This window comes from Haliaeetus albicilla, chromosome 17, assembly GCF_947461875.1.
Source record: "Haliaeetus albicilla chromosome 17, bHalAlb1.1, whole genome shotgun sequence".
NCBI classification, from domain to species: domain Eukaryota; kingdom Metazoa; phylum Chordata; class Aves; order Accipitriformes; family Accipitridae; genus Haliaeetus; species Haliaeetus albicilla.
In genome coordinates, this window is record NC_091499.1 from 11,015,771 (window position 1) to 11,030,095 (window position 14,325).

General features: G+C 38.7%; 1 protein-coding gene across 4 annotated transcripts in view; it reads right to left on the reverse strand.

The window, feature by feature from the left end:
• SNX14 (sorting nexin 14) overlaps nucleotides 1-14,325 on the reverse strand; it is a 57,687-nt gene that overhangs the window by 38,072 nt on the left and 5,290 nt on the right. For all 4 annotated transcript variants that reach the window (XM_069804802.1, XM_069804800.1, XM_069804801.1 and 1 more), the window contains exons 5-7: nucleotides 10,217-10,260; nucleotides 4,820-4,907; nucleotides 605-689 (exon numbers count right to left, since the gene is read on the reverse strand). In XM_069804802.1, coding sequence (XP_069660903.1) covers nucleotides 605-689; nucleotides 4,820-4,907; nucleotides 10,217-10,260 — 217 coding nt within the window. The remainder of the gene's footprint in view (nucleotides 1-604; nucleotides 690-4,819; nucleotides 4,908-10,216; nucleotides 10,261-14,325) is intronic.

The following is a 14,325-nucleotide window of genomic DNA, read 5'->3' on the forward strand; positions in this document are numbered from 1 at the left end:
ATTCCTTCAATATGCAGTTTTAATATAATTTTTACATTAGGCTCATGAAGATATATTTATTTGGATAATAATTAAATACGCTACTGCTCAAAGTCCCTCCATGGCTTATGAACATAAACCTAACTTTTCAACATATTGAACTCCACTAACTGCTCATGTTAGTGTGCAGATGTGAAATCATTCTAGCTATAAGAGTTACAGTTACAGTACAGTGCATGGACATGCAAATCCTTTCATTTATAACTGCTCATCTGGAATACAGAGGAAAAACTTCAAGAAGCATTGCTAAATGATCCTGATTGCTCTGAATAGACAAAAACCACATTCCTGTTTACTATACAAAGAAATTTAGTATTTTAACATGGGGAAATGAAAATCAAAACTCAGAGATTATTTGTAATGTAATTTTTCCCCTATTTGTCTTTGCAACCTCCAGACGAAAAATGGAAAAGGATCGCTTTTTTTTTTTTTTAAAAGAGAAGGAAGTGAGGATGAAACTATTTAGCAAATATAGTAACAAACAAAGTAAAAAATAAAAACAAACAAAAAAGAAACATTTATACTTGCCCCTTGAAACTGACAACATATCAAGTCTTTACATTACCTTTTTGCCTGGCCTTGGCTATCACTTCGATGTGTTTCATTGCTGCCTTAAGCATTTTCTTTGTTACAACAGTTGGAATATCCACCTAAAGAACAGTTTTAAAATGAAAACAGAACTGTTCTAGGTTTTTTTCCCCAAATTTATTACAGACAACTATCAAACATACTGATTTGCTTATACATCCCCATTCTAACCATAAAATGAACCCTTAAGAAACAACCCATGAATTCTCCAGATGAACTGACAGTATGCTCGTTCTTCTGGGTAAAGCATATAACATCATGTAGAACTAAATGCCATAAACAATACTGTTAACACATTTATTGGCAACCTGTTCCCATTATGATTCTTCCATTGCAATAATTATAGTAATGTAGCTTGATTTCCAAGTCACAGTGTATGAAGCCTAGTTTTACATGAAGATTTGACCATCAACAAAAGCAAGTTAACTACGCTCTGCTTCTAGTACTTGTGTACCTTAATCCTCAGCAATCATGTCCACAAGGACTAAAAGCAAAGCAAAACCCTCCTCTCTATATATATGCAGAAAAAATGTCACAGCTCAGGTGATGGCAGAACCAAAAGAAAGTTTGAGTTACTGAGTCAAGACAACCATTAGTGCCAACAACGATATCAGGTGATCATAAGACGAACAAAAAGCATGTATGATTTAATCAAGGATTACATTAGATTCCTACGTTTATACTTTCCTTGATGGCTATGAAAATGAAAGGAGAATTATAGAACGATTCAGGCACAAATGGACCTCAGGATGTCTTAGTCCAACCTCCTGCTCAAAGCAGGCTCTGATTAGGGTGCTCAGGGCTGCAACCACCCCGGTGCTGAAAACCTCCTGAGATGAAGACAGTCACCTCCTCACAGGTCAAATGCTCCAGGCCCAACCATCTTGGTGGCCCCCTGGTTGAACTTGCCCCACTCTATCAGTGTCTCTTTTGTAATGGGAAGCCCAGAACTGGATGCAGTATTCTAGCTGCTGTCTAAAGAGCATCAAGTAAAGGCAGATAATCACTTTCCTTTATAGACTGGCTCTACTGTTGGTGTTCTTTGCCGCCAGTACACACTGCTGGCTCGTATTCAGCTTACTATCTTCCATGGGGCCAGGCCCTTTGCAGCAGAGCTTCTCTCCCCAGCCAGTCAGTCCCCAGCCTCTGCAGTTTCAAGGCATTCTTCTTTATAAGCTGCAGTAGTTTCCACAGAAATGTCTCTAGAAACTGATTTACACTTTGCATGCCCTTTATTTTAAGCAAGAGCAAAAGACGTCTCAGAGTAGCAGAAACATAGAGTTTCAAATGTTCAAAATTTAAGACTTCTGAACAAGTTTCTTTCCTAATGGAGTTTGTCCCTCCTCAATACTAAGTCAAATAAAGACCTTAAGTAATGAAACAGAAGCATAAAAGTGCTTCTTGCCAGACAAAGAAAGAGACAGTGTAATTGCAAAGGCCACCAGAGCTGAGAGAAAAGCTGGTTTTTTTCATTCATTTGTACAAGGAGAATAGCATGTATTCCTGCACCCTCCCCAGTAATATTTGAGGTGCACAGCTATGACCTGACCTGGCCAGCGCAGACAAGCTAGTACAATTGACTAGAACTGCCTCAAAATAACTAACTGAATTAAGGTCAACTCCTATTTACAAGCAAGAAAGTAGGAGCTTCTGCTCATCAATGGAAAACCTTGTCCTTTGGGACTCACATTTCAACAGTAATTTCAATAAATCAAGAGTTTCCTATGCAATGTAGGGATAGGGGAGTGTTTATTCCTGCAGAGGTAAGTCAAAAAGCACAGCAAGCAAACTGTTATTGACACTGGAGCAGACACTATCGACTTTTGACAGAAATTTCAACCAGATGCAGGGCTAGCTACACCACACCACACAAAGGAAAACCCTCCACTTTCCCTTGAAAACCCATAACCAACCCAGAAATGGCCACAACAAAGAAAATGCGGAGCAGGGCAGAGAGAGAGAGAGAAGTATTTCAGCATATATATAAGAGCTGACTGGCCTGAAGTGCTCAAAAACCATGCCTCAAAAAAATCCACCTAGGCAGCCTTAAACAGAAAACAAAGGAATTCTTTTCACTGAAGCAATTCGTAGTTTTAAGTCTCAATTCAAAAGCAGAAGATTCTTTGGCAAAAAAAGTATACAAATATAACCTAAAAAAAAGGAAAAAAACAGTCTGTTTTTTCTTACACATAGTAGTTCTTGAATTTAAAAATTTTATCTCTATTAGCTAGAACTATTGCTTTCAAGCATTTAATAATAAATCCAAATCAAATTACAGCTGTTTGGCAAAGGTATAAGACTATTTTATTTCGCAATCAGTGATGAGTTGCTCCTCAAATGAGGTTATAAAGGACACTTTACCAGAGCTGAAAGGCTATAAAACATTCTGTCATAACTCTTTTCAGCAAAATACTGAAGCTTTAAGCTAGGATTCCTAAAATGGCAAAAAGTTGGTATTTTATTTGCAACTTGCACATCAACTCTGATTTCTACATACAACATTTTCAGTAGTATATGCATCACAGCTATTAATTGAAGCTGTTTGAATCTGTATGTGGGTGTGTGCACACAAAGAAACACTTGTTCAGCAGAAAAAAAAGTATGATCTGAAAAATATAGTATAGCATGAAACACCATGCTCTCCTGCATGGCCGAGCATGCCAAATTTCAATTTTGTTCCAAAACCCAAAGTTACTATGAGTATCATTTTGCTTGAGATATCTGTACCACTTCACACAAGGAGACAAAATAAATCATACTATTCTGTAGGATGGATACAAATAAATCTAAACATTTGTAAAGAGAAATGCATTTCTGTGATGACCTTTATTTTGTAGTTCCCCTGACAGTGCTTAATACTTGTACATGTCTTGAGTTTTTGTTGCATGTACTGTCTACCCAGATACACGGAATTGAAGATACTACATTTACTTCATTACTGTCAAAGACAGATATAGTAAATTAACACTCTACTTAAAGATGCTATAGCTGATCTAACATGATTAATACCTTATTACATGATCAATAGAGGAGACATCATCATTTTCTGAATCAACAATGGATCTACAAACAATGCAACTGACACCTGCATGTATTACAACTCCAAATTAAATTTTAAGACCTTGCTCTAGATTTTCACTTTGTAAGATTTACTCCACTTTCACACCTCCATATAATGTCTGTGCTACACAGACATTTCCTAATCTTCCCCCATATTAATTTTAAAAAGCAAGATGCTTGAGTTAGAGTAAACAAGAAAGTCATCTGGATTTGATATATTACAAGGACAGAATCAGGCATGACAGAGTACATGTACCACTTGTAGCTCAAGAAATATTGCTGTTACTAAAGAGGGGAAAAAAGAAACACATTTATGGTAGTTGCTCCAACAGAGGGGCCAGCACTGAATAAATCTGAAAACTGAGTTAGCAACTCTTCCTGCTTAGAACAGCCAGAAAGTTGGAAGCAATTCCTGTAAAACAGGCTTGAAGCACTTTACCAGAGAAGAGAGTATCTGTGCTAGTATAGTAAACACAGCAAATAAAAAATTTTAGCCTTCAGAATGTTTCTTAAGAACTACATTAATGTAAGAATGATACCTGGTTTAGTTCTTAAATGACAGTCTATTCTTTATAGACAATGCAAGGACCTTGTCTGCATTTAAAAGTCAAGCAAGCAGAAGCTATGATACAGCTACACTGCTAACCATTTTCTTATAGTTCTTTTTCAGTAATTCTCAAAACTGTTTTCACTTGGATTAAGTCACTAAAAGACAACTAAAAGATCATCCCAAGGTTTTAATAATGTCTTGCACTGGTGTAAAAAAAATATAATCATTTGCAAGAATCATAGAATACTTTGGGTTGCAGGGGACCTTCAAAGATCACCTAGTCCAACCCCCTGCCATGGGCAGGGACATCTTTCACTACATCAGGTTGCTCAAAGCCATGTCCAACCTGATGCTGAACACTTGAATGATGAATCTTCAAAGATGGTTTATAACCAGGAATGGAATAAGCTCCAGAAGGAGGGAACAGATAATGCAAAGAAGAAACTTAGATGGAAGCTGCCTATACTTGCTGTAAGACTTATTTTGGAATCACCATTTTAAAAAAAATTGAAGAACTCACTACAAATAAGTATCAGTTATTCCTGGTGGAAAACCAACATTGATACCTTTAAGTCACCTTACCTTGTGAATTCTCCGAACTAATACAGATGCAAAAAAACGCAGCGTGCCTCTCAGTTCATCCACTGAGGATTCATCATCAGTAATATTTCTGCAGTGTTGTAAAGTACGTCATGTAAGAAAACAGAATAAAATACATTTATATTAATCCAACCACAATATATTTGGTACTACTAAAAGCTGGAATAAGAACATTCAACAGTGAGACTTCAACTGGTATTAACTGAAATGAAAGCTACCAAGTGTGGGCAGAGAGTAAGCAGTCTTCTTCTCAAGCAAAATACACACCATTCCCACTACGTTTGTGCACACAACAATGGCTTAAGAAATATGTCAGTAAATTGGAATTATGTACCAATTCCTGCTCTAATATACTGTCTGCATGATTTTGATCAAGTAAAATCTAACTTAGTTTCCAACATGTGAATGTTTCCTAGTTCAGTGGCATGAAGTGAAACTGAATTAATATCGGCAAAGCCTTTGGAACAAGAGTACTGCAAGCACATACCCCAGTTAAGCTAGTCAAAATTGGATTTTCCATATTGCATACTACAAGATATTCTATACTCCAAGATTTCAAATAATTTTGTTCTGTTTTAGTACAAATCTGGCTTTGTTAACCTCTTTTGTTTAAGTTTTATTATAAAATTGGTAGTTTCTCATGCAGCTTTTAATGAAATAGGTACATCCCTTGTATTTCAGCTCAGGCTTTTCCAATAGAAAACTTTCACTGGTATTTTCTCAACAAGTTCTAATACTTAGATGCCATTTAATACAATAATATTCTCTCTTCTAAACATAAAATTGGGCCTATTTCTGGCCTAAATAGAGGTTACCATTTCCTAGAAGAGAAAAGAAAGCATAGCACAGGAAACTGACAAATGATGGAACTTACTTTTTTAAAAAGTTGAACTACTTTTGGTGTAGCATGAAATGTGAAACCATCAATTACAAAGAAAACAAAACAAGAACCTCAACCTATTGCTACTTGGAACAGAATTTAAATTATTTAACGTGGTTTCTGCTTGGAAACAAAGAAATAAAGGAGAAGTTAAACAGGTTCCCAAATCACTATGTCTAAATATCATCTAAACTTTTTATCTGGCTTGCCAGTTTCCACCTGCTGCAATAAAGTATTTTCAGTGAAAAACCATGGTAAAAATACTTGAGTTGATTCAGGAAGAAAAATACCTAACTCCATGTCTTTTTTGGGAAACCAAATGAAAATGGGAAACACATCAAGTCTTAGATGCAGAAACTGCAACTAAACTGAGTGGAAAAAGAGACCATGATAACAGCATTCCACAAAATGCAACAGAAAGAATAAAAAGTCTACTTGCATTTAAGCACATATGGACATTAGGTTATGACTAAAGATATTGGTAAAACTGCATTATAATAGCTGAGTAATGATACAACAAAGTTACATTCTGCTTTAGCTAATGACCATACATAAAAATCATCACAGTTTGCAATGATAAAGGAGTTTGCATATGTAGTAAATACAAATATTATTTGCATTAAAAAAAAAAATTCAGTACAAGCAACAACAGCACAGTTGAAAAATAAAAATTTTATGCCTATAACATCATTTTACATTATTCAGCATCCCATTTTTTAAAGCAATGTTAGCCTGGGTTATATAGCATTCAAACGCATGTTGAAGATGAACTGCTGGGTACAGATACTAGTGACCTGACTGTCAAAGTATGCAACTAATTGCATGAAAAAGCACCTTAAAGAAAGCAGCCTGGCATAAGGAATACAACCATCCTCTAACAGCTAATCATATGCAGATAAGAATACTGTAGGGGAAGGTTTGGTTTGTTTTAAGATCAGCAGCTGACATTCTGGAAGCAATATGGTTAGCAAATACCCACGCTATCAAAAGCAGCCAAGGGATTAGCAAACAAATTGTATGACTGTATTACCAGTATTTGACAGACAACAAGATACATGAAGTCATTTGGACCAAGGAGTTGTTAATTTATGGACACTTGGATAACCAGTATCTTGGCTAATTCTACTTGGACATGACTTTATGCCACGTACTTTCACAATGCGCCATAGGTTTGCAGAGACATTCTTTTAACCACCAGCATACTGAAGATGGGTGAAAAAAAACATCAAAACCACGTAAAATCTCAAATCTCTAGTGACACAGTGGAAGGTCCAAATAACTTGCTTGGAAACATCTTAGAAATTGGCTGCATCTTCCCAGAATTTGAGGAAAAAGTTAAAAACACAACTGTCAGTGTAACGGAGAGATTTGCTAAAAGAAAAAGGCTCAGTCTGTTAATTGTAAACACTTACTGAGTCCAATGTCTCAAAAGAGATACACCCAACTGCTATTGCAGAAAAGCCTTACGGGATCTACTGATAAATGAAAACCATATACAAATACCAAAGTGATTTTTTTTCTCCATGTGTCAATTACTCTTATGAAATTTGGCTAACTCCTATCAAAAACATGTAGAAAATAAATTGCAAGCTGATAAAACTGTAAAGCTATGGTTTGTAACTCAACAGAAATCCTGAATTTTTCTTGCATTACTTGCATTTAAAATAGAAGCAGCTCCATATGTGAAAACACTAGTTTTAGTCACTATCAAAGAAAAATGTTTTCACGGTAATGTATCACAAAAATGTGGTAATTACTGGATTCTAATCTAATCTGAGAGAATTGGAGTTGCAGTAGCATTTATGACCAAAAAAATGCAGTAAACAGAGTGACTCATTCAACCTTTAAACTCTCTTATTTAAAATGAGGCTCATATAAGCAAGATATTATATAGGTTTATTGTACAGCGTACACCATCAGCAATAGACTCGGAGCAGTGTTTCATAGCTCTACGAACTTGGATTACTTACAACTATGCTCTATTCTTCGAATATAGTTGAAAAAATTCTTAAAACACAAATATTTAAATATAACCAGTATAAATACTTTGAAAAATACCAAATAAAAAAATGCACATAGGTATAACTACCTATTTCAGTAGAGTTCACTGGATTTTAAGTACTAATCTTCATTCCCCTAAACCAATCCAAGTTTAGGGATGTTTGCCTCTAAATTTTAACATGCTAATAAAATATTACAAATTCTTACACAGTTTATTAATGAAACAAACATAAAACACAGCTTTTCCCTGCTTATAGCACTTTATTTCCTGAGCAATAAATGCATGATTTTATCTTGCAACATACATTTCTGATAAGCGTTATACTTCCCAGGCTTCTGAGTGAGATATATCATGTTATCTCTCTAATGTCCAGTGTGCAAGGTGCTGCAAGACAGCATCAGCTGGCAGGGCACAAAAAAAATTAAAATAAAACAAAATACAATTAAATTTAAAAAAAAAAAAAAACCAAACAAAAAAAGAGAGGTAGCTTCTGCACAAATTCCATTCACTTGAAGGGGGGGGCAGCTAGCATAAGGAATTATGCCCAGACTTTTCTGCAAGGGAGGGCAGCAAACTGTTTCACCAACCTAGTCTGGCAAGTCTGAATTGCCTGCTGGTGGTTACGCACACTGCTAAACAAGGATAGTCTGGATGCAAAGGCTTCTGATTTGGCTCTGTGAAGAATTATCCAGAGTCAGTGAGGTTTCTTAGCTCAGAAAAAACATTTCATGAATGCAAGAGTCCTTTCTCGAGGGTGAGCTGAACTATGCAAACAGTGCAGGTACACCTAGGTAGGAAAAGTCAGAACTAATATGCTCTACACGACAGACCTCAAACGGCTGCACGCAGGCACACAGTTCAGGCCTCCCTGCATGACTGTTGCTAGAAATACTGGAAAGCACAGAAACACCTGAATGTCTAGAGGGAATGAGACCTGATCTGACATTACTACTGTTAAGCTGAAACCAGTAAGACTTCCAGGACTGAGTTGCTTCCTGCAGAGTTACTCAGATATTCACTGCGCTATAGCTCACTGAACTCCCCGTACTTCAGGTTCATGGAAAGCTTGTTAGGTCTGATCAGCATGGTGTGAATTTATGGAGCTAGTTCAAAAGGCGGAGGTGCAGCCACATAAAACTAAAGACAGTGCAGAACATCCACACAGCTCACTAGCGGGCAAGATGTAGCAGAATTTAGGCTGACTGGCTCCATACCAAGTATATTTTCCACTGCACTTCTAATTACACATTATTACTATCACCACCATATGATGTGTTCCAGAATTCCACTGTCTTGGGTGTCAGAGATGCAAGTAATATGTGGAATCCAAGTTTCCTTGTCAGTTCAAAACAAAGACATTGAAGACATCTTCCACCAGCCAAAAAATCCTACCTAACTTCAAATTATGACATACAGAAGATGGTTCCCTTATATTCGTCACTTTATCAAACAGCTCAATGGCACATGCTCTAGTTCTCTGCATTTGAAAGTTAAAAACCTTGAGTTTTCCAACTTGACCGTTCACAATACACGGTGCTACAGCTCCCTCTGCTGTTCGCATAAGCAGTTAGGTTTTATACTTCAGCGTATTCATCACACAAAGATAGACGCGAGACATGCAGGTACTGGCCACAATTAAAAACCAATCAGGCAAAGAAGTCTGCCCAGAAAGTTTTAGATCCCAGAGAGACAGAAAACAAACAGTGTGGAGTAAAAGAAAAAAGTATACATTTCTTTTAGCATAAAACTGAACATTTCCATCCAATGAAAAAGTCAAAAGCAGAACTGAGGCAAAATGTTGTTCTAACACATTAATGCCAGCATGATGAATTAAAACTATTTTTAGTACCTTCTTACAAAGTACTCTGAAGCACTAATTAATATATAAAGATACAAGGCAAAAAAGCAGAAAAAAGAATTAGCCATAGTCTTTCCTTTATATGCTATTTTAAAGTTATTTACATAGTACTACTCTATTCAACTTAGCACTCACAGCCTTAAAACTCAGCAAATCACCAGACGTTCTGCAAGGTGGCCACAACGTATATTCAAAATACCTTTTCTATATTAATTAAAAGTATAATTTTTGGTTTTAAAAAACTATAAAGTGATTTATTTTTTTAAAAAGCAGTATGCAAGATCAGTATGCCTCTAATCTGGAAATAAATTTCTGGGGATTTTTGAGTTTTCACGTAGGTTTTAATGAAGCCAAATGTATTTCTAAGTAAGAGTTATTAGAAAATTAACATATAAAAATGAATAATCTAGAAGTGGTTTTAGGATGAAATACAAATTTCAGAACCACCTCTATCATGCCTAAATTATTAAAAACTCTGTTCTACTCTGCTAAGTGACAATAAAACGATGAAACTGTAGCACTTAAAAGTATGTTTTTACTAAAGAAATAGAAATGTTTATTTTCAGGTGACTATTTCTTAAACAGTTTGACAAATATTTATGATATTCAAAAATAGTAACTTTTAGGTAAAGCTCGTACCTGTACCATGGATAAATAAAGTTTTCCAGCACCAACTCAAGCACCTGCGCAGAACAAAGACAGCTGCATTACTAAATAAAGTTTACCACAAATCCCTGTTAGAAGAGTTAAACACACAAACACCTTCCAAAACTCATAGAACATAATTCATACATCATAGAACTTCAGCATACAAATGTGTACATTGCAATCCTATTGACAGATCAATCATTTTGCATAATACTCGGTACTTTGGGCAAATACCAACAAATCGATGGTTTCATCAGATATCAATGTGAAATAGCTGCCACTAGTACTATCGACAACATAAGCACAGCGCTGTGGCCACTGTTAGGCGAATGCTATGAAAAATGTAATCTTACCTCAAACAGCCCTTCCCTAATTTTTCAGATCAGTCCCCGTTCTTTTCTGATGTAGTGCAGAGTATCACACAGGCACAGTTACCCATCCTACACTTCTACACATCCCTATCCTTTTCATTCAAACCATCCAAACCTCTACCTTTTCCAGCTCTCCCCCCCCTCAAAGTAGGACAGTCAATTCTGTATGCTCGCCACTTACAAAGAAAGGAAAAGAAGAATCCTAAAAAGCAACTCCTAGGAAAGCCATTCTGCTTTCTCCACATCCTGCACCACAGCTTTCAACAAAGCCCGTCTTGTGGTCCAGCCATCTCCTGAAGTCGCAACCAGAGCGCTTCCCAAAGTCCTTGTCCTACATGTATCCTCATGGCCTTCTCCCTCCTGTTCCGTAGCCCCTGTATATCCCACCTGAATAGATCTCTGTGGGAGAATCTTTTCCACCCTTTCCATCAAACCTGTTCCTCACAGGTCAAGTCTGTGGTTGTCTTTTCCACACCAGAAAACCTAGGTTAATCAGGAAGAACCAGTGCTGTTGCAGCCATGCCATAGGCACATCCCGGTTCAGCTTGGCTTTCAATGTCACAGAAGGAATTGAGGCAGAGGAGGTGACAGACCCTGTGCAATCAGCGGGTTGCCACCACCATATACACAAGGCGTCCTGATAGCCGGACTGCAGCTTTGACACCTCTCCTTACACCCACACAGAAGTTTCAAGTTAATGCTACAGTCCTTGCACCATGGTTAGCAAAAAGAAGACTTCCGAAGGGAAGGGGAAATGCCAGACTGTGCCAAGAAAAAAAAAAAAAATCATGAGGAAGGAGAAGGAAGGATGAAATTTTCTTGAGATTTCTCCTTCACTATAACCCCAAGATATACTCTGTACTGCCTTCTCCTGTCACAACCTATCCCTTAATTTGAATCATTGCTTTAAAGATCAGTGCGTTCCCAGCAGCATCAATGCTGATTAGGGTAGGAAGACAGAATACTTGTGTTGCTACGTGAGGCTGCTGTGCCATATTCTATAGAAGGAAAGGTTTTGCAAAAGAAGCCACGGTGTTCAAAGAAAAATGTAAAGTCTGAAAGCAAAGCTGAATGTAACAGCTGATATACAAGTGTCACTTACGAGAATAAGTACTATTCTTCTTACAAGATTTGCTGCTGCACCCATTCATGCTGCATACACTGCAAGAATTCAAGACTTCCTGAATCTATACTATCTTTAGGGCACTACATGGCTCTGCTCCACTCATGATTATAAAAGCACACTGAGTAAAATGCACATGATGGCCTTTTTAACTCCTCTCAATTCTTCAGACTTGAGCAGTTGATGAATACTCTTTTCTGTTTTCACTACTAAGAGTATCACCTACTCAAATTTGATAAGACACTCTCTCTTTTGTAATTGTTCCATTTCAGTGATTTTTGCCCCTTTGTTTTTAAGGATGAAGGAGAAATTTTGTTCCTTCACCATCTCTCTGAAGGAATGTTCTCCAGTTTGGGGTAACTTTAGATGTCTGTGTTATGGACCATACAAAGTCATCAATGTCTTTGCTCCTACCCCTATGTGCTACAGCAGTAATAGATCCTGAAGTTGTAATATGATCGTGTGTTGATGATGGATGGGTAAGCTAAATTTTGTGTCCCACCCCTCCAGATCTCGTACTTCCATTAAAAGTGTGGTGGAAGGTTGGGGGGAGATGACAACAGATGCTTTACTTCCCAGTCCAGAAGAGATCAAAAAATCCCACAGAAGCTTCTTTGGAAGTTTATCTTCAGACAACAGGAGGAAGATCACATCCAGTTCCAGTCTGCAAACACAGACCATTGGCCTTAAGAGCAATACGTCAGACTACTCAAAACAATTTCCCTGATGCCTAGCACTGCCAGTATATAAACCACCAAGTTACTCCATAGAAATCTCAGTCTCACAGGTACTGCAGCATTATTTTTGTTCACGAAGAGTTTCTAACAAAATAAACCTCTTTCGGGGCTCAAACTGCAGACTCTTTCAAAAAAGTGCTTCTCAAAACCAAAGGCCAGCAGAAAAATCCACACTGTGCATATATCTATTAAAGGATCCCTTTTCTTTCTTCCTCCACTTTTGCTATGTGCATCCCAAGCAAGAGCACAAGACAGCAGATCATCTTCTGCTTGGAAGGGAAAGTGCGCTTGGACAGCCTTCAAGCACAAGGGAGCGTACTCAAAGGGACTACAATGCACTCCTCTTGAAAGAGCTTTCTTCATCCATGACTACTACTTTGGAACTGAAAGCCTATCCATCAGGCTTTCAGTCCCTGTGTCACTGCAATTTCAGTTCATCAGATCATAGAATCACGGAATGGTTTGGGTTAGAAGGCACCTTAAAGACCACCTAGTTCCAACCCCCTGCCATGGGCAGGGACACCTTCCACTGGACCAGGTTGCTCAAAGCCCCATCCAACCTGGCCTTGGACACTGCCAGGGACGGGGCATCCACAACCTCTGGGCAACCTGGTCCAGTGCCTCACCACCCTCACAGTAAAGACTTTCTTCCTAATATCTAATCTAAATCTACCATCTTTCAGTTTAAAACTATTACCCCTCATCCTGTCAATACACTGCCTGATAAAAAGTCCCTCCCCATTTTTCCTGCAGGCCCCCTTTAGGTACTAGAAGGCTACTATAAGGTCTCCCTGGAGCATTCTCTTCTCCAGGCTGAACAACCCCAGCTCTCAGCCTGTCCTCAGAGGGGACATGCTCTAACCCTCTGATCATCTTTGTGGCCCTCCTCTGGACTTGCACCAACAGGTCCATGTACTTCTTATGCTGGGGGCCCCAGAGCTGAACGCGTACTCCAGGTGGGGTCTCACGAGAGTGGAGTAGAGGGGGAGAATCCCCTCCCTCGACCTGCTGGTCATGCTTTTCTTGATGCAGCCCAGGATATGGCTGGCGTTCTGGGCTGCAAACGCATATTGCAGGATCAAGTTGAGCTTCTCATCAACCAACACCCCCAAGTCCTTCTCGGCAGGGCTGCTCTCAATCCACCCATCACCCAGCCTGTCTTTGTGCTTGGGATTGCCCCGACCCATGTGCAGGACCTTGCACTTGGCCTTGTTGAACTTCATGAGGTTTGCACAGGCCGACCTCTCAAGCCTGCCAAGGACCCTCTGGATGGCATCCCTTCCCTCCAGCGTGTTGACCGCACCACACAGCTTGGTATCATCAGCAAACTTGCTGAGGGTGCACTCTGTCCCACTGTCCGTCACTGACAGATGTTAAACAGCACTGGTCCCAATACTGACCCCTGAGGAACGCCATTCATCACCGCTCTCCACTTGGACATCAAGCTGTTGACTGGAATTCTTCTGAGTGCGACCATCCAGCCAATTCCTTGTCCACCGAGTGGTTCATCCATCAAATCCACGTCTCTCCAATTTAGAGACAAGGATGTCACGCAGGACGGTGTCAAATGCTTTGCACAAGTCCAGGTAGATGACGTCAGTTGCTCTTTCCCTTATCTGCTAATGCTGTAAGCCCATCGTAGAAAGCCAAGAAATTTGTCAGGCACGATTTGCTCTTAGTGAAGTCACACTGGCTGTCACCAATCACCTCCTTATTTTTCATGTGCCTTAGTATACTTTCTAGGAAGATCTGCTCCATGATCTCGCTGGGCACAGAGGCAAGACTGAGTGGCCTGTAGTTCCCCAGGTCTTCTTACAGCACCAAGGTGCTGTACTGAAGCTAAAAGAGAGCTACAGTGTGAAATCATCC